This window comes from Sinocyclocheilus grahami, unplaced genomic scaffold (genome assembly GCF_001515645.1).
Source record: "Sinocyclocheilus grahami isolate Dianchi unplaced genomic scaffold, SAMN03320097.WGS_v1.1 scaffold674.1, whole genome shotgun sequence".
Taxonomy (NCBI): Eukaryota; Metazoa; Chordata; class Actinopteri; order Cypriniformes; family Cyprinidae; genus Sinocyclocheilus; species Sinocyclocheilus grahami.
In genome coordinates this window covers 600,150-621,130 of record NW_015505853.1, presented here as the reverse complement: position 1 = coordinate 621,130, position 20,981 = coordinate 600,150, and the positions used below count along the sequence as shown (strand labels likewise).

Genomic DNA, 20,981 nt, shown 5'->3' with positions numbered 1-20,981 from the left:
ACATACATAAGATTTATGAAATAATAACATTTAAATATATTTATCAATCTATTTTTCATTAAAAAAAAATAAATAAAAAAAATTCATTTAGATACTATGCTTGAATATATTTATCAATTTATTTTTCAATACTTAATAAAACAATAAAATTACAATTGAATAAAATAACTGATTAGATTTAATTTATTTTTAATTAATAACACATTAATTTAAAATGAAGTAATATAACTTATTTAAATACTACACATTAATATTAGTATCAACTAAATATCTAATAATTAATAAAATTGAAACATGAAATTAAATTTCAACACTACACTTGAATATATTTATTTTTCATTCATTAATAAATTATTACTAAATTACAAAAATAATTTAGATGAAATAATGTGATTCATTTAAATACTACATTTGAATTTATGTATCAAATTATCAATAATAAGAAAATAATGAAATAAAATCATTAAAATCATAAATACTACATTTGAATAAATATGTATCAATTTATATTTTTATCTGATTTAAAGTGCATTTCAATAAATGCATCTGAATATCTGAAGTATACCTGTGAGAGTGCTGGAGCAGTAATGCGGTCTCGTGGACTCACCCTGCGCAGCTCAGCGTCTGGATCAGGATGTCCTTCTGCTAGCAGCCTCTGCCTGATCTCCTCCAGCTCTTCCTTCTCCCGCTTCCTGTCACGTTCATCCAGCTCCGTCTCCTTCTCTCGGTCCCGCAGACGCTTCTGAAGAGCGCTGCCCCTGCAGGCAGAGCAGAGAAATAAACCATTTGGGTCACAGTCTCAGTTTCACAGACAGTCTGCACCATACTGTACTCAAAACGTCAAGAGACGACTGAAATCGACCGATGCAAAGCATACATGTGGTGCAGAGAACTCACCTGTAGTATTTTGGGTCGTCTCTGTCATCGTCATAGTCTTCCAGAAACTCCTTCAGCCGCTTCCCTTCTTTAGCCTGAGAAAACGATATGAGAGAAACATTCAGTAATTTAAACACAAACATTCTCCACATTATTTTTCCATTTATTAAATAATAAAAAACACAATCATTAAAACAATTATAATAATTCATTTAAATACTACATTTTAATATATTTACCACCTTATTTTTCATTAAACAAAAAATATTGAAATAATAAAATTCATTTAAATATTACATTTTAATATATTTACCACCTTATTTTTCATTAAATAAAAAAGAATAGAAATAAACTTCATTTAACTACTATATTTGAAAATATTCATTTATTTTTCATTAATGTAATAAAAACAAATTAAATAATTCAATTATTATATTTGAATATATTTCTCGTAAATTTTTCATTATATAAATAATACAAAGAAAAACAATTAAATACCATTTAATTACTATATTTGAATATATTTACCAACTTATTTTTCATCAATTAATGAAAAAATTATAGAAACGAAAATAGTGAAATAATAAAATTTATTTAAATACTATATATTAGAATATATTTATCTATTTACTTTTCCATGAATAAAAATAATAATTTACAAATAATGAAATAAAATTATTCTTTTCAATACTATATCTGAATAATATTTAAATGCAATATTTAAATGCAATATTTGAATACAGTTATCAATTTATTTTGGAAACATTCTTCATATTATCAATATATTTTAGATCAGTCTGAAATGCTGATTTAAATAGATTAAGAAAAAAGTAGCTTACCATCTCACGCCGGCGTTCCTCCTCTCTCTCCATCTCCTTGCTGTAGTCTCTGGCTTTCTTCCTCTCTCTGAGCTCCCAGTTCTTCAGACGCTGTTGAGTAATTAAAGAAGGTAAATCATCTATCCAGACAGCTAATCATTCAATAATGTGCTCAGAGAAACTGAATACAGTCAGAGACGTCATTCACCTCCTGATACGCCGCCTCTTTCTCTCGCAGCTTCCTCTCCAGTTTACGCCGTTCGTACGCCTCTTCCTCATCTTCCTCACGATCACGTTTCTTCTCCTTATCTCGGTCTCTATCGCGACTCTGTTCTCTGAAAACAGACAGCGCCCAATCACGTGATATCTGAAGTTTGACATTTATTGTAGGCACAGAACTTCAGTTTTTGACTCTAAAACTGAATATGTTGGCATATACATTTTGTAGCTCTACAAAAAAAAAAAAAATAAAAAATAAATAAAAAGACAATAGTAATAATAAAATTGTTGTAAACAAAAGGATCATAAATACCTTAACATTTTGTATATCTATGTATTTATTTAAATGTTGTATTAATGTGTAAATATAAATAAATCAAATGTTGTACAAATGAGATGTATAAAATGTTGATAAAATCTAATTAAATATAAATAATAAATTAAATATAATTTTAATGTTAGTATAAATAAAATTTTACAATCTTATACAACAATTTGTATATTTACACTGATAAATAAATATTCATAAATAAATGTATAAATATAAAAATAAATAAATACTTATAAATAAAATATTAAAATATAAAGGAGAAAATGTTAATATAAATGCATCAATATTTATTATAAATACCTTGTTAAAAGGCTATCAAATACAGTTCAGCAATTTGTCTGTTATTATTTATAAATATTGATAAATATGAATGTAAAAATATATAGAAAAAAAATTGCTAATAAAGAAAATGAGATGAATATAAATGAGAAAAGTCACTAGAAATATACATTTATGAATAAATATCTTGCTAAAAAGTATCAATATCCTTCAACAATTTGTATAAGTAAACAGAAGTGTATAAACAAATTGAAATTTAAATGTTGATAAACAGATGAATATAATTGAGAAAATGTTAATATAAATATTTGAATAAATACCTTGGTGGAAGATATCAAATACAGATCAACAATTTGTATATTTATAAATATAAATGTAATAAACAGTCATAAATATAAATATTTATAAATAAATGTATATATATATATATATATATATATATATAAATAAATGTTCATAAAATAAGATAAATATAAATGTTAAGATAAAATATGTGAATATATTTAAAAATAAAAACACAATTATTAAAAGGTAATGTATAGACCATTGAGCACAAGTGATGACTGATGGGGAAATGGGTGGAAAATGTGAAGCCCATGAATATATTCAGAAAACAACAATCACTTGACGACGTGGCGTTTCGTGTACCTGGATCGACTGCGGTCTTCGCTGCGATCACGGCTTCTCTCTCTCTCCCTCTCGCGCTCTTTCGTGCGCTCGCGGTCTCGATCTCTCTCTCTCTCGCGCTCCCGCTCTCTCTCCCGCTCCCTCTCTCGGTCCTTCTCCCGCTCGCGGTCTCGTCGTTCGCGCTCCCTCTCGCGGTCCTTGTCTCTCTCCTTGCGTTCCCGCTCCAGCTCCTGCCTCTCCTTCTCTCTCTTCCCCTTTTCCTCTTCCAATTTCTGTGGGAAAATGGGGAGGGAAGTTTTCAGATTAGCGACTGCTCATGCACAAGACAAGAGTCTAAGACACAACATCACTCTATGAGGAAGTGGTTTACAGTCCATTCACATATGCACTCATTTACAGCCACCTAAGTCTGAGCTCACTAGAGTATTTAAATTATAATAATTATATTATCAGCATAACAACGAGTCAAATTTTGAATTGAGTAATGAACATGAATTTGAGAACGTCTCAGTATTTGATTTTTGTAATGCCAGCAGCACTACATACATGAACAAAACCTTATGATCATGTTATCCAGCATGATCTGAGATCAAGTGCATCTTTAGCTTCAATGGAAGCAAAAACATCTACAAAGAGTCACATGATTAAATACCTATTTGATTAGAAACATAGAAATAATGTATTATTTTAAAAGGGAAAGTCTGTAATTTTGATTTTTAATTTTAAGTTTGCAATTCCTGTTGGCAGCGCTCGTTTCTGCAACTTTCACAATTCTGAAAAAAAAGTCGGAATTGTGAAAAGTCGCAATTACCCTTTTTATTTTTTAGTTTGTGGTGGAAAAAAAACTGAATTGCGGGGATGTCAACTCAGAATTCAGAGAAAAAAAGTCTATTGCAAAATATAATCGTGGAATTGCGAGAAGTCAAATTCAGAGTTTATATCTTGCAATCTTATATATATATATATATATATATATATATCTTATAATTGCGAGAAAAAGTCTGAATTTAGAAATATAAACTCAATTGAGAATAAAAAAAAATTGAATATAAAAATAAAAAAGGTGCGCGATATAAACTTGGAATTGCAAGTTAAAGTCTGCTGAACTATTTCATCAATTTGATTTCATAAACTTGAAATATATATATATATATATATATACACATACATACAGTGGGGCAAAAAAGTATTTAGTCAGCCACCAATTGTGCAAGTTCTCCCACTTAAAAAGATGAGAGAGGCCTGTAATTTTCATCTTAGGTATACCTCAACTATGAGAGACAAAATGAGAAAAAAAAATCCAGAAAATCACATTGTGGATAAAAAAAGTCTAATTTTAATATGAAATATGCTGAACTATCTCATAGGTTTGTGAGTTCAGACTTTTTCCCCCCTCAATTCAGAATTTTTTTTTTCTTCCACAATCTTATATATCTAGAATAAATGTGTGAAAAAAAAATCTGGATTGAGATATAAACGGAATTACAAGAAAAAAAATTCAAACTGTGATTACCTTTTCTTTTATATATTCCACAATGGAAACGGGCTTGCATACATGCATGTCATGACTTTATTTTAAAAGTTTCCTAAAACTTAATTTAAACGAATCAGATTTCCAGTGTGGACTCTTTATGACTTTTGAATCGCCCTGCATGATGACAGAGGACAGTATATCTAGACGAAACGGTGAGTAAATCAAGAAATTATCCAGCAATTAATAAAAGGAAGCCTGGAAACCACTTTCGAGATATTAATCAGACAATGCAAACTGAATAAGATCAGAACCATTTAAGGGCGCTGTAATTTCCGTCTCATCACATGATCAACAGAAAGAGGCTTCAATCCTTGTGAAACTAGTTGTGCACTTACAGGTGTTGACTAGCGACTCACAGCGCTTCCGTGGCCCTACAAGCCTTTATTGTTAGGCCTGGGAGGAAAAGCAGGTCAAAGGATTCACAAGGAAAAATAAAAAACAAACTATTCTCTTTGCTTGCAACAATCTCACAGACAACTTCCAGACATTTTTAAAACGCCGTGACAGGAGCATTGCATACTGTATTTGTTAGATTTGCTTCTTTTTCTTTGCAGTTTCTTTGTGGTTTGGACAGAAAAGGCAACAAATGAAGGTGTAGAGACTGCTTACCCCACTGCAGAAGACACAGGCTCTCAGGGGATCAGACTGAACGATTGTGAAATGCACTGAAGAGCAGCATGACACCCACGGCTTTAGAGTCAATCCAACTGAGTGACATCTATCAACAGCTTCTACTTCCCAGAAAACTAAAGTCTCCTGAATTCATTGTAAATATATGTAAAAGTCTAATTTTAATACGAAACTATTTCATTAGCGCTGAACCATGGGTGTTACTCAACTGTGAGCAGCAGCAGCAAATAAACATGTACAACAGGAGGTGAAGACGAGACAGGAAAACAAAAACTGTGGATACAGGCATTTCGCTGAAAATAATTACATAAACGCATGTCATTTACAAGTGACGCTGCTTTTAAATAACATTTCTGCTGGTGAATTAAATGGGATAGTTTGGTAAGCTACACAAATCTTTAAATCAGCAAAATGATTCACATTTTACATGAAGTCTTCAATCTCATGAAAACTACTGCACATTTAAAAGTATTGCTATGTGGATAGAAAGATAGATAGTAGATGAACAAAAAAAACCTTTAAAAAATGTGAAATGTTGCTTGGCAACTAACTGAAATAAAAGTTCAAGTAAAATGACAAACTAAAGGCAAAAATAAAGCTAAACAGAATATAACAAGTATTACAAATGAGAAAAGCATATTTAAAAAACTACTAATACTAAAATGTAAATAAACTCAAATACAACTTATTTTAAAAAAACAAACAAAAAAAATAATAGTTGATCAATTATGTTGTTTTGACCCACTATACTTGTATACTTTGTATATATACATTTAGTAGCTCAAAAACTTTTTTTTTAAATTAAATTAAAATTTTAAAAAATTAAATATTGTAAAATATATTATAAAATTGATATGCACTTGCTAGGGTGATGTGGGTGGTTACTAATGGTCCAAGTAATTGAAATAAAGCGGAAATAAAATAAAATATAGATAGTAATTTTAAGTTTAAGTTGAAAAACGTAAACTTTTTTTATTTTTATGTTGCCTTGGCAAATAACTGAAATTAAGCTGAAATTATAAAAATTGGAAACAAAAACAAATTAAACCTAAATAAATCAATTTAAAAAAATTACAAAAGAACACAATATTTCTAAAGCTTAAAATGGAAACTCCAAATATTTAATATCTAATCCAAAAGATGAAAATAGTATATAAATAAAATAGCACTGATGTAGACCAAGAACTACAGTTTTTCACCCACTAATTCTGAATACTTTGAAATATATATTATAAAAAATAGTTTTAATATCTTTAAAATTGTGTGTGTACGCACTTGCTAGGGTGATGTGGGTGGTCACTAAATGGTTCAATTCAAAAGAGCTCATGACAAGTCTATTCTGGTCTCTAGATATGGGGACTTTTGATAAATGTAATCTCTCCGCAAGCTGTATGACTTGAGAACTCATTCGTGTCTGTGACGTGTAAAAGTTTAATACTTAGTGTTATGAGACCGACTTTATGAATTAAATATTAGCCTCTATTTTCTGGGTTTTGTAGTAATTCTACAAAAGAATACTTTAAGATGACGTTGAGAGAGCACACACACACACAAACAAAGAAACACTTAAAATGAAAAAAAATACAAATAAAATAAAATAGTGCAAGCAAGCAGGAATGAAGAGCAGAAATGAAAGCAAATTCATACCTGTAGAATCTTCAGAAAGTCCGTGTGCTGTGGAGGGGCGCCCCCTACTTTCACAAGAGCCGAATTGGCCAGTTCACTGTTATTCAAGTCAGCATTATCTATTATAGAACCAACATCACTTTTACTAGCAGACCCACACAGGTTCACTGGCCACCCATGTCTCAGAGAACCAGAAAATGTGTCGTTTAGCAGTTTATCCCTTAGTAAACACTGCAGAGTTGACCGAACACCCCCATATCTATGTTGATATCAAAACCACACGAATGAGCTGAATTTCAGATCGAGTCGGTGCAGTTGCCCCTGTGCGAGTCCTCCAGAAGGGGGCGCCCAGTACAAGTAGAGAAAAATGGAAAGCTCATACTTACATCCTATCCTTGCAACATTTTCCAAAGCTGAGAGATTCATCTTGGTTTAGTCACCATATGATCTCTATCATAATGGTGGGGTTTAATGAATAGATTAGCTTTTAGGGAAGTGCACAGAACGTCCATGCATTGTATGTGTGACTACATTTCCCACCCTTAACATGAAGGCCACACTACAGTTTTTACAAAACCACTGACATAAATGCTGTGGACCCAAATGAGGCCTAGTCTTAAACTAATATATTGCTGCACTATATCATATAATTTAAAGCTTAAATGTAATAAAAGTGTTGCTGAGCTAAATGGAATTGACAGGCTAAATAGCATCTACTCATGCTGGTATGTTGTCAAATTAAACTAGGCGTAAGAGGCTGTTGTGCTCTACCTGTGATATGGAGTAAATTAGCAAGTATTTTACCTTGTGTGTATCGCGGAATTTGTTGATCTCTCTGGAAATCAGATCTCTTTTATCATCTTCCATTTCCATGGCACTGATGTCATCCTAAAGAAATGGAGAACATGGTTCAAATTTGTAATGTACCCTATATAGGTAGCATTTTATTTTACAGTCCTGTTCCACGTGTACATACCATGTTGTTATTATAGCAATCACAATAGCTGGGTAACAACTAGGTAATAACCCTGACTCTACCTCTAAACCTAACCCATGTAGTTACCTTCTACTAACAGTACTATCTTTGGGTAAGTACATGTACTGTAAAATAAAGTCCAACCAAAATATTTTTTAAAACATACGTCATTTTAAAAATTGTGTAAAATTGCGTACACAGTATTTTCAAAAATTAAATGTGAGTGTATATATATATATACACACACACACACGAGAAAAAAAAAATTAAACAAATATTTAAACACACATGTACATCAAACAACCGGCAAAAACATTCAAGAACAAAAGGCCAAGATGAACTAAAGCCAACCTCGTCCTTCTTTTCTCTCCTCTTTTTGCGGCGACTCGACTCATCGTCTTGTGATGTAGCGTTGAGCTCGTTTGAATACTCCCGGATCAGGCCATCAATGGCACCTTTGACAATTTGGTCCCGCTTCTTCGTTTCTTCAGCCAGAACCTCCTCTTCCTCTTCACCAGCACCATCCTCTGCCTTGCCATTCTGCCAGACACACAGATCAAAACTCAGCATCTGAGACGGTCACAAAATCAGTAGTCTGAAAATTTTATATAACATTTTTCTCAACAAGTGAACAGTATGTTTTTATTTTAGTATCAACCTGACATCAAACGGTTACACTTACTCCATTTTCACTGGTGCTCTTCTTCTTTGCTTTCCACTCATCCAGTTGTGCTTTGGTTTTGGCATCGACTTTGACCAGAAGTTTCTTTTCTCCAATCTGCAGCTCATGCAGCAGCCGTAGAGATCGTAGAGTAGATTCAGGCTCTTTGTACTCACAGAAACCAAACGCTGAAAGCAAAGAACAAAAAAGATGTCTGTGAGGAGCCAGTCTGGCATATTCACAATTCACAGGTAATGCAACTAGGGCCATATGACTTTATAAAAAATAAATTTCTGCAATATAATTTGCAATTTGAAAAAAATGCAGGAATTTTCAGCAGATCACTTGAATAGCTATATTCAGAAAGAATTAATCATTCTAGAGTTAGTGTTGGGGAGTGTATCTGCATGGAAAATGAAATAACTTTAAATAAAGGCTTTACTTTAAATGTTTTTTTTTATATCCTTTTCGGGCTGCAAGATTTGGGAAATACTTGATAAATTTGGGTGTTCATACTTGAATTTACCTTTTACAAGAACCAATTCAAGCCTCTTTCAGTAACAGAGTCAGAGTTTTACAAATATTTCCACTCAAGTTTTCATAGGCCTCCTTCTCACCGTTTTTGACCAATTCAATATGACTAAAATAATTGTCATGATTTTATTTTGATTATCGATTATAATATTGAGATTGTGAGATTATAAAAATATTAAAATAAGAACTTTATTGTAAAACATACAATAATGTAAAATTGACATTTTTCTGTAAAATTACAACACTTAAAATGTATGTCTTAATTTCTTCATTTTCAAACAGTAAACCATCCCCCAGCTTTTATTTTGATGAGTTGCAGGCAAATGAAAATATGCGCTGCTGATCTCATAGTGAAGCTTAGTTTTGTGTGTTCATTTACACGCAAGCAGTTCATGATATCAGTGTCTGAGAACAGCTCAGAACGTGAATGAACGAAGCCGTTCTCAGACACTGGAACACTGAATCACGAACAACACGCGTGTAAATACCATGCTTGAGACCAGTGAAGCATTAATTCAATCAACTCACACTAAACCTCATCACAATATTGATTTTGAGTGAAACTAACTGGGCTGAAAAGAAAATGAGTCTAGGTGTTTAAAAAATGTTTACCTTGGAGTTTCCCTGAGGCACCTTGAACTCGTTTCCAGCTCAATACCAAACCACATTTCTGAAAAACAAGTGATTATTATTAATATCAATTAATACCAATAACACTAAACATTAAATTTCACTTTAGAATAAAACTCAAACTATTATCAAGTGAAGCTTTTCCCATCTCTGATGCAAGGAGCTCCACATTGCTGAATGCATAGAGAATGACTAAGACTGAACTGTGATTATTATTGGTTGAGCTCTGAGACAGGAGTGACTGGATCTGATGAGCTACTCACGGCCAGCAGCTGTCTGATGAGCATGTCAGACGCTTTCTCAGAGATGTTGCCCACAAACACGGTGGTCGTGGGGCCGCTGCTGTCATGGTTGTCTTTTGCCTGAGCAGCACTTTCCTTCCTGGGAACAGCAACTTTACTAACCACAGACATCGCCGTGGGTATGAGAACCTGAATCATCACATCACAATTAATATGCAGCCATGTGACAAAAAACTAACATGATGGTGACGTATATTAAAATGAGATTTAGCTTCTCTATGAAAATCTGATTCAACAGAAAGCATCGGCATAGTATTTTTTGCATATTAAAATATTTTTGTACAAACATATGGAAGTAAATATTGCTGTTTATTACTGTGCATGGTTGCATATAAATAAATCGTTAAATATCTTTACTCCTTGTGTTCATCTATTGAAAAACATGCCTTGTTTTAACGAGATTATTACTTAATTCTACGGTTTTAAACACTTTGAATTTACTTCAAAGCAATGGAATCTAAGCAAATACATGAATAGAGATAGATACTCGAGAAACAAAGGAAAACACTAGGGGTGGGTATTAACACAGATTTCACAAACTGATTCGATTTTGATTCAATTCAATATCAATTCATTTGGATATACTGTATATCAGGTACAGTACATGTGAACTTTTCTTAAAGAAAATAATCTCTCAACAAATGCTTTAAACTATACAGAGTAAGGTTAAAATGAACAACACGGTACCAATTTCAATATCTGTTTATATTAGATACAATAAAACACTCAAAGAAAAACTGCTGAATATAGACATTTTACATTTATGTTTTATATAAATTTTGTAATGACAGAATGTTTTTCACTGTATATTGTAATGATATAACTACGTTTCTAATTATGCAGTGCATAGATTTAGCAAAAGGCTCCTCTCTAGAATTATTTTTCTAGCTAACTAACAAAATTATGGACATTGAAAGCCTTTGCTAAAATAAATGTGATGTCATGTGACATTGCTTACAAGCTGTTTCGTTGAAACACTGAGCGATTACATGAAACGGGATACATTTCAGTAAGTTGTTTTGTTTCTTTAAAAACCTTCTGATGTTCACTGATGTTTATTTTGTGCTGTACTAAACAGTAAGAGAGGAGTTCACGTGCTGCTTGAACTGAGGCAGATACAGCGCTCCGTCACACCACATTAAAGTGCACAAAACTATTTTTTTTTATTTTGTGATAAAACTGACAGGATTTGAAAGCTGAGACTTTTTCATATCAAAAGAAACAAATCACAAAGCTTATTGCGATTATTATATGGGATGTGCACACAATGACTAGTGACGTTTTATTCATGCATCAACTGAAAAGCAAAATAAAAACACACTAAATGATCGATTCTTGGGATTTAAGAATCGATATAGGTTCTTCATGATGAAAATAAAATAAAATTTGGATATCAGTATTTTTAACCCAGCTCTATTATATAGCAATACTTTTTATAGTGATAATAAATACTTCCTTACATACATACATTTAAACTGGAAATGACTAAACTAACCCAAATAACTAAATTGTTCTAGAATTAAATAACATTACCGCAGGGGCTTGAGTCATAATCCCCATGTGGACAGGAATCATTGGGGTTCCTAGAAAGGAGAAAAATCAACAACAACATCAGAAAATATTCACTCTAATTTGAATTTTTCATGCAAGTCACATTTTACAATGCAAATCATTTAGGCCCAAACCATTTAGCATAGAAACTGTTCATCTAGCAATGCTTAACAGATCTTATGTGGCCTCTCAAAAACAAGTGAAGAGTCCATTACCTAGCTTGAAAATATTACATTAACTCAAATAGGGCTCCAAATACATATTGGTTGGTTCTGAATTAATTAACTTTATCACACTAACTTAGCAGTATGACAACAAACCTGTTATTCAAACTTTGCAAGCAACACCATGCTGTTATAATCAAGCTGTAACAGTTGACACCTTCATAAAAGCTCACTGAATGCTCTGTACTCCAATGAATCCTGCCATTATAATAAACATGCATGCATTTGGCTGACGTATTTATCTAAAGCAACTTACAAGTAGGGCTGCACGATTAATCTAATGCGATTGTCATGTGCATTTTGTTAAAAAAGCCAGTTCTGTAATCAGCAGTAAATCATCATCACGTGCTTTCAGATGGAGCAGAATTGACTAAACACAGCCTAGTTCACTGACAAGTTACGCAAAAAATAAAAAATAAATCGCAAACAATTTTATTGCGCGATTTTGAAATCGAAGAAATCGTTCGCGATAATGACAGCTGTTTGCATAGATTCTCAGATAACTACGGCTTTGTGAAGTAAATGCTGCTCCATCTGAAAGCATGTGAAAATACCACATTTAATAACATGTTTTTACTCCAAACTCCCTTCATAACGTCAGGCGAGTGTTTGAAATAAATCCTTCTGTGAGATGATGTGGCTTCTTACACAGAATAAGGCACGTAACGTATTTCATAGTATTTAAGCAGTGATAAAGGCATTGCATTATAAATATACTTTATTTTAATGAAAATTATAATAATAAGAACTCTGTAGTCGTGTGTTTATTAGTCACGTTGAATCAATGAAAGCAGTTGAATCTTCTGTTTATTCAGCTGCAGCGATAGGCATTTTCTGGGTTTCTTCTGCGAGGCGTATTAGGAGGTTCAGCGCGAGAGCGCCCTCTGGCCTTCGGATGGAGATTTACTGCTGATCACAGAACCGTGCTTTACTGAAAGATACGCATGACAGTCGCAGCTTCTGTCGAATCGCGATCTCGATTCCATTTCGATTTATCATGCAGCCCTACTTACAGGTATACATTTTGCCAGTTCATGCTCCCTACGAATCGAACCCATAACCTCGCTGTTGCTAACTCTATGATCTAATAGTTGAGCTGCAGCAGCACTAATATGTCTGACATATCTAGTTTCTCTTGATTACCAGGAGGCATCGACGGTGGAAACCCAGCAAACTGTGGTGGAGGGATTCCTGGCGGCATCGCTGGGATGCCTATTTGTGGCCGGTTGAGATGAGGAGGGAAAGACATCTTGGGCAGAACACCCACCTTAGACAGAAGGCAAACACATCATTAACAACTGTAAATAACAGGAGTTTATACATTGTTTAGGCTGCTACAATACACACACTACTCCGCTTACACAATCAAGATCTTCTCTTAAAGGAACACACCACTATTTTTGAAAATAGGCAAATTTTCCAACTCCCCTAGAGTTAAACAGTTGAGTTTTACCGTTTATGGCTAGGAACTATACTCTCATTCTGGCCTGACTCTAGATGTGTTTTAAGTTCTAAATTTAGTTTTTATTGTTTTTTAATTTATAAGTTAAGTTATATTTAATGTATTACTTTATTATTTCCGTTATTTTTACGTTATTTATATCTGATGCAGCTAGTAAAATAATGCATTTGTGGCTGTGAATAAATACGATTCACACAAATAAAACAGAGTGTCAGGGTTGCCAGATTTTCACAACAAAACTACCCAATCTAGCCCAATCGCGTTTCCGGGGGTTCCACCGGTGCAAATCGCATTCCGGGGGTAAAATACAGGGTTTTGGCGGGTTTTCCTGCTAAAATGCACATTCAAGGTGCTACATATCACATTATTGCTGTCGCTTCAACCCACGGACATGAAAAACACCCCGCGCGCCTACAGTGTTAAAGACGCGGACCTGGCAACACTGCAGAGTGCGTCAGCGCGGAGGGATACAGCCGCGCAAGTAAGAAAAGAGCCGCGCACGCGGGGTTCTCTCCTCTCTGCTTCCCTGAGTATCAGCGTAGGGCAGATCAGCTGTTTCTGTGGCGAATAAACCATCAAAAACCAAGGAAACTAACCAAGGTAAGCCGTCGCTCTCCACCTGAAATGATTCCCTATAATTTCAGGAATTAATCTAGACTGAAAGAACGTTGTTTAATCTATTTAATTCGCTATTTAACCGGCGCACTTCTCTCCGATCTACAGACGCGGTCATCTTTTCTTCTTTTGAAATAAATCGTACGTTTTTGTAATGTTTCATTGTTTTTATTTCTATTTAAGCGAGTTGGCGAGCAGGTGCAGTGGTTGAACTACGCTATGTAACCGATGCTTGTTATAGTTGAGCATCTTTTTCTCAATTTGTCGTTATAATTCATATCTGTATATACTTGCGTCCACACTGCCAAGAACCGCAGATGATCCGAATGTGTATCAAATACAGTCAAATCTCTTTAGTTAGTCGTTTTGCGTTTAAAGTTATTGGGAAAGGTGTCATGAAAATGGGATTTAGTCCGCTGAATTAAAAAAAAAAAAGCAATACGTATCTAAATCGGTTTAATTTCAAGGATTTCAGCAGGAAAACACGTGTTCAGCTCATTGTCCTTCTGCGCCATGTTCTTCCGCATCCGGGGCCTTCATGCGCCGGTTTTTCTTGTGTAACTACTACAACTGATGGGAGTGGATAAATGCTTTGTTTCATTTAACATTTTGTCCAATTTAGACATTTATGAACAAAAGTGAATCCGTAATGTGCACCTATGTTAAAGTATTTAGTTTGTATGCATGTTAAATCATATAATAAAGATGATCTGAATTGATTTTCTCAGATGCCTGAAGAAATGCGCCAAGAGGAGGAGGCCGAGACCTTTGCCTTCCAGGCAGAGATCGCCCAGCTGATGTCTCTCATTATCAACACCTTCTACTCCAACAAAGAGATCTTCCTCAGGGAGCTCATCTCCAACGCCTCTGACGTAAGTCCCATGATAGCCTTCTTTTTTTTTTTTTTACGTCATACATGGCTAATTCTAGCGATAAGACTATATAGTTCCTGCGATCAATCTGGTTTTCCCCACTCGACAGGCTCTTGACAAAATCAGATACGAAAGCTTGACAGAACCCACCAAACTGGACAGTGGCAAGGACCTGAAGATCGAAATTATCCCCAACGTTCATGAACGCACTCTTACCCTCATCGACACGGGTATTGGAATGACCAAAGCCGATCTCATCAACAACTTGGGTACCATCGCAAAGTCTGGGACAAAGGCCTTCATGGAGGCTCTGCAGGTGATGTGTCTGCCAGTGTTGGCATGTTTATCAGCAGAGATGCACCGAAATTAAAATTCTGGGTCAAAACTGAAAATTCTGGATGCACTTGGCCGAAAACCGAAACTTAAAATGCTTTTTAATAATTAGGCCTATTTATTTTATTGCATAATATAAAATAATTTTAATGATACTGAATTAAAAAATAAATGCAAGCCAATAAAATATTTATCCATATATTTTCAGCTCGTGTTTTTTCTCTTTTGACCAAAAACCAAAAATGCCACCTTAGGTGCATCCCTATTTATCAGCATTTCTCCATTGGATTTAGTCTCTAATGTTCCCTATTCATCTCTCCAGGCTGGTGCAGATATCTCAATGATCGGGCAGTTTGGTGTAGGCTTCTACTCCGCCTACCTGGTGGCTGAAAAAGTCACGGTCATCACCAAAAACAACGATGACGAACAGTACACCTGGGAGTCGTCCGCTGGCGGCTCTTTCACAGTCAAGGTGGACCATGGTATGTTACAAACTCATTTTTGATCACAAGCGCAATATCAAGAGTGATTTTTGTTCTCACACACCTGTTGATCTCCAGGTGAGCCCATCGGCCGTGGAACCAAAGTCATTCTTCACCTGAAAGAAGATCAGACGGAGTACATTGAGGAGAAGAGAGTGAAGGAAGTGGTCAAGAAACACTCGCAGTTCATCGGATACCCAATCACTCTCTTCGTGAGTGAGATTTGGTTTAATTAGTGGAGTTGAATTTTTCTGATCAAATTGTTCTGGTGTTTGGTGTAGGCTTCTACTCCGCCTACCTGGTGGCTGAAAAAGTCACGGTCATCACCAAAAACAACGATGACGAACAGTACACCTGGGAGTCGTCCGCTGGCGGCTCTTTCACAGTCAAGGTGGACCATGGTACGTTAAACTCATTTTTGATCACAAGCGCAATATCAAGAGTGATTTTTGTTCACACACCTGTTGATCTCCAGGTGAGCCCATCGGCCGTGGAACCAAAGTCATTCTTCACCTGAAAGAAGATCAGACGGAGTACATTGAGGAGAAGAGAGTGAAGGAAGTGGTCAAGAAACACTCGCAGTTCATCGGATACCCAATCACTCTCTTCGTGAGTGAGATTTGGTTTAATTAGTGGAGTTGAATTTTTCTGATCAAATTGTTCTGGTAGTTGAGTGCTGCAAAGAACGATGGTAAAATACCAATTTCCATGCAGGTGGAGAAGGAACGCGACAAGGAAATCAGCGACGACGAGGCAGAGGAGGAGAAGCCGGAGAAAGAGGAAAAGGAGGAAGGTGAAGACAAACCCAAGATTGAAGATGTCGGCTCAGATGATGAAGAGGACTCCAAAGACAAGGACAAGAAGAAAAAGAAGATCAAGGAGAAGTACATCGACCAGGAGGAGCTGAACAAGACCAAACCCATCTGGACCCGCAACCCTGACGACATCTCCAACGAAGAGTACGGAGAGTTTTACAAGAGCCTGACCAACGATTGGGAAGATCACCTGGCTGTCAAGGTAACAATGGATTCTGCAGAAAAGTGTTGAGAGAATTGATGAAATACTGACTTTTGATGCATTTATCTCGCAGCATTTCTCCGTGGAGGGTCAGCTGGAGTTCCGCGCTCTGCTCTTCATCCCTCGCCGGGCCCCCTTCGACCTCTTCGAGAACAAGAAAAAGAAGAATAACATCAAGCTGTACGTTAGAAGGGTCTTCATCATGGACAGCTGTGAGGAGCTCATCCCAGAGTATCTGAGTAAGTAGCTTTGCATTTAAAGAGAGAGTTCATCAAAAATGAAAATTGCCGTTCACTCGCCCCTCATGTCGTTCCAAAGCCATAACACTTCGGTTCATCTTCAAAACCAAAAATAAGATGCTTTTAATGAAACTTGAGAGGTTCTGCCATTGAAAGTCCAGGTGACCTGAATTTAAAGATCCGAAAAGCCTAAATTAAATAATTTAAAGCGATCATAAACCGATCAATTCATATGGATACATTTTATGATGCCTTTATGACCTTTTTGGTTACCAGGACTTTCAATGGACCGAAACCTCTCTGCTTTCAATAAGCCTTAATTTGAGTTTCAAAGATAAACCAAAGTCATATGAATTTGGAAAGGCGTGAGGATGAATACAGGGCAGTTTATTTTTGGGTAAACTATCCCTTAAATTCAACATGAAATTGCCCCTTTGCTTTTGGATTTCTGCTGACATAATCAATTCTGTGTAAAGTTGTCGAATAATAGTCTATTCATGGTCCAGTCCATTATAAAAGGTCCTGCTCCACAATATTTCCTGCTGATGATACTTTCTGCATGATTACTAAAGTTGAATGCGTTGCAAATGCAGCTAAACATCGAGGGATTGAAGGTTTCAAATGGTGCGGAGTCTGACTAACAGCCAATAATTGTCCCTCCAGACTTTATCCGTGGTGTTGTGGACTCTGAAGATCTGCCCCTCAACATCTCCAGAGAGATGCTGCAACAGAGCAAGATTCTCAAGGTCATCCGCAAGAACATCGTCAAGAAGTGCCTGGAGCTGTTTGCCGAGCTGGCCGAGGACAAGGAGAACTACAAGAAGTTCTACGACGGTTTCTCCAAGAATCTGAAAGTAAGAATCCAAGACTTTGTTCCTGTTACTTCCTCTAAGAATGTGCTAGAAAGCGGCGTTAACACGTTTGTTGTGAATTCCAGCTGGGCATCCACGAGGACTCTCAGAACCGCAAGAAGCTGTCAGAACTGTTGCGTTATCAGAGCTCGCAGTCCGGCGACGAGATGACCTCCCTCACAGAATACGTCAGCCGGATGAAGGACAGCCAGAAGTCCATCTACTACATCACTGGTAAGACTTCATCAGCATCAGCCTGTGATTTTAAAGTAGGGCTGGACGATTAATTGAAATAAAATCAAAACCACAATATGGCTTAGTGTGACATTAACGTGCATTTGGGAACTCAACATGCGCCAACCATCTTCCTTTGCTTGTAGTTGGCGATTCATAAAAGATTTAAGGGCTCACTGGGGTTTTCTGGGACTAACATTTGGAAATACAATTAATCGCATCCAAAATAAAAGTTTGTTTACATAATATGAGTGTGTACCGTGTATATTATGTGTGTATATATATAACAAACACATGCATGTATATATTTAAGAAAAATTGTTTATATTAAATATATGTATAATATAATTGTATATACATGTAAATATTTTCAAAATATATATACTGTATGTTTGTTTGTTTGTTTTATATATATATATATATAACATAAACAGTTCACATATATATGTAAATAACTTATTTTGGATGCGATTTTAATTGGGATTAATCGTTTGACAGCACTAATCATTTTACAGTTATAATGTTAAGTGTTATTTTATTTAGCAGTGAAATTACAACATTTATGTTTAGTAGTTTTTTTTTTGGCTAATAATAGTAATTACCTTAACTACCAAATAAAATATCTTTAAACTTTTAAATAGATTTTGACTTTTTTTTGTCCCCCTTAAATCCTATTTTAAAGAATCAAATATACTTAGTTATTCCTATCGATGTTGTCGTTCTTCCCCAGGCGAGAGCAAAGACCAGGTCGCCCACTCCGCTTTCGTGGAGCGCGTGTGCAAGAGAGGTTTCGAGGTGCTGTACATGACCGAGCCCATCGATGAGTACTGCATCCAGCAACTCAAGGACTTTGACGGCAAGTCTCTGGTGTCTGTCACCAAGGAGGGTCTGGAGCTGCCCGAGGATGAAGACGAGAAGAAAAAGATGGAGGAAGACAAGGCCAAGTTTGAGAACCTCTGCAAGCTCATGAAGGAGATTCTGGACAAGAAAGTAGAGAAGGTGTGTCTTTTGCGTAATGCAGCTGTTCATAAGAACCAAACTGAAACCTAGTTTATTTTGGTCTTAATCCACCCTTATTAGGCATTAATTCTTCCAAATTGTGTTATAAACAGGATTCCTCATCCGAGTTACACAGATGGTGAGTTTATGTAACGGATGTGTCCTCGCGTTTCGCTTGCAGACTCAAATGTGTTTAAAAAAAAAAACATTATTCCGGTTTTACTGCGTGTTCCTTGAGTCTTCGTAACCATTTTTCCTTCAAATGACATGCATTTGTGTTGAGTGACTAACGAGTTTTCTGTATGATCTAACAGTGATGAGCAACTGTGAGTGATCAGCCAGAACTTGCCTTTCTCATGCCGATGCGATTCTTCTTCCAGGTCACCGTATCAAACAGGCTGGTTTCTTCTCCCTGCTGTATCGTGACCAGCACCTACGGCTGGACGGCCAACATGGAGCGGATCATGAAGGCCCAGGCCTTGAGGGACAACTCCACCATGGGCTACATGATGGCCAAGAAACACCTGGAGATCAACCCCGATCATCCCATCATGGAGACCCTGAGGCAGAAGGCCGATGCGGATAAAAACGACAAGGCTGTGAAGGATCTGGTCATCCTCCTGTTCGAGACCGCACTGCTTTCCTCTGGATTCTCATTGGACGATCCTCAGACACACTCGAACCGCATCTACAGAATGATCAAGCTGGGTTTGGGTAAGCTTAAATACAGAGTTCTGGCATGAGACTCTAGATGGCGCAGTCCGATTGGTCTAACTCAATCTGACCTAATAACATTATCACATGGCACAGCTGATTGGTCCTCTCGTATCGGTAGCCAATGAGCTCGCTGCTCAACATTTAAATAACTAGTGCTTGCAGTTGCAGCTTGCTTCAGAAACCCTCCACCTTCCCCAGCTCCACCTATATAGATCTGCTACGAGGTGATTCATGTTCGTTATATTTGCAATATTTCTTACATGCTCACAGCAGCATGTTGTGGATATATTGGCAGTAGCAAGTCTTGGTACTTGCTCTGCCGCCGCAGCAGCGTAGCAGATTTATTCCGCCAAGACCAAATACATTAACATTGTCATGTACATTACCATACCAATCCTTCCGAGAGTTGTCATGACAGATCTAGCTTTATTTCTTGTTTCAGTCCTGATATAGTTGGGTCTGTTACCAATTCTCCTATTTTGTCTTCAGGTATTGATGAAGATGAAGACGTACCTGTGGAAGAGCCAAGCTCCGCTCCTGCTCCCGAAGACATTCCACCTCTGGAAGGAGAAGATGACGCTTCTCGCATGGAGGAAGTCGATTAAATCCATATGTCTGAAATTCCCCAGTCACTTTTTCCGTAATCATTCTGTAACATCCTGTCCTTTTCTTTGGCCTGTAGAAGGTTGACCTGATCTCGGTAATGATTCCTGAAAGAATCATAATGTAACTAAAGCATACTGTCAACTTTTGCTCTGTTTTGAGCCGTAATGTACCTTTTAGTTTTTTTACGTAATGAGATGTTCATGGATCAATGGGTTGCTCCAGTATTGTCTGAGCACAATAAGCACTGTGTTTCTCTGATACTGAGTCTGCTGGATTGAATCAAGCATGATTTCGTTCTGCATGGAAGGGGAAGGACCTTTGCCTGACTGCAGGCATGTGTTGTCTTGTTTTTCAGAAATTAAAACGCGTTGTGAAACCTGAATTTTGGCGTTGTCTCTTGCTTTCTTTGTTTGGATTAATAAAGGTTTAACCAAATACACTAGAATCATTCAATGAAAGCAGTGAGGGATAGACTTGTTAGTCTTTAAAACAGCATGCACTAGATCGTGTAACTTTCACAACTTTAGAAACAAATGTAGTTTTTTTTCCCCCTGAAAGTCCTCAGTAGGTTGCTACACAGTACATTGAACAATTCTATCCCTCACAACCTCGTTTTCATTCCTGTTCAATTCAATATGGCTCTACCCGGACTGAAGTCTATAGTTCATGAATTAGTAGTTCTGTTAAAGGCCAGTTAACAATAACTAGCGACGTCTGCACCACAACTTCAATGATT

General features: G+C 36.1%; 2 protein-coding genes across 3 annotated transcripts in view; one reads left to right on the top strand and one right to left on the bottom strand.

Moving 5' to 3' along the window:
* Positions 1-13,081, bottom strand: part of rbm25b (RNA binding motif protein 25b) — a 29,588-nt gene extending 16,507 nt beyond the window's left edge. The window contains exons 1-12 of the mRNA XM_016242847.1: positions 12,962-13,081; positions 11,577-11,626; positions 10,005-10,172; positions 9,724-9,781; positions 8,599-8,765; positions 8,268-8,456; positions 7,745-7,828; positions 3,172-3,422; positions 1,903-2,029; positions 1,716-1,805; positions 898-971; positions 608-758 (exon numbers count right to left, since the gene is read on the bottom strand). Of these exons, the coding sequence (XP_016098333.1) occupies positions 608-758; positions 898-971; positions 1,716-1,805; positions 1,903-2,029; positions 3,172-3,422; positions 7,745-7,828; positions 8,268-8,456; positions 8,599-8,765; positions 9,724-9,781; positions 10,005-10,172; positions 11,577-11,626; positions 12,962-13,067 (1,515 nt within the window). The 5' untranslated portion in view covers positions 13,068-13,081. The remainder of the gene's footprint in view (positions 1-607; positions 759-897; positions 972-1,715; positions 1,806-1,902; positions 2,030-3,171; positions 3,423-7,744; positions 7,829-8,267; positions 8,457-8,598; positions 8,766-9,723; positions 9,782-10,004; positions 10,173-11,576; positions 11,627-12,961) is intronic.
* A 696-nt stretch (positions 13,082-13,777) lies between these two features.
* Positions 13,778-20,627, top strand: LOC107559118 (heat shock protein HSP 90-beta-like). Of its 2 annotated transcripts, XM_016242845.1 has the most exons (13): positions 13,778-13,880; positions 14,624-14,767; positions 14,877-15,083; positions 15,423-15,462; positions 15,864-15,983; positions 16,058-16,191; positions 16,297-16,599; positions 16,673-16,838; positions 17,502-17,692; positions 17,776-17,923; positions 18,654-18,922; positions 19,303-19,636; positions 20,129-20,627. In XM_016242845.1, exons 2-13 carry the CDS (start codon positions 14,624-14,626, stop codon positions 20,242-20,244), a joined length of 2,172 nt encoding a protein of 723 aa, XP_016098331.1. In that variant the 5' UTR covers positions 13,778-13,880; the 3' UTR covers positions 20,245-20,627. The 2 variants fall into 2 exon arrangements, with proteins under 2 accessions (XP_016098331.1, XP_016098332.1); XM_016242846.1 differs by lacking the exons at positions 15,864-15,983; positions 16,058-16,191 and adding an exon at positions 15,661-15,794 and having other exon boundaries at positions 15,423-15,582.
* Positions 20,628-20,981: the final 354 nt, after the last annotated feature.

Coding starts and splice junctions, on each gene's coding strand:
- LOC107559118 (XM_016242845.1), top strand. CDS start 14,624: ATGCCTGAAGAAATGCGCCAAGAGGAGGAGGCCGAGACCTTTGCCTTC. Junction 15,984..16,057: donor CACAGTCAAGGTGGACCATG/GTACGTTAAACT, acceptor GTTGATCTCCAG/GTGAGCCCATCGGCCGTGGA. Junction 16,839..17,501: donor GCTCATCCCAGAGTATCTGA/GTAAGTAGCTTT, acceptor TTGTCCCTCCAG/ACTTTATCCGTGGTGTTGTG.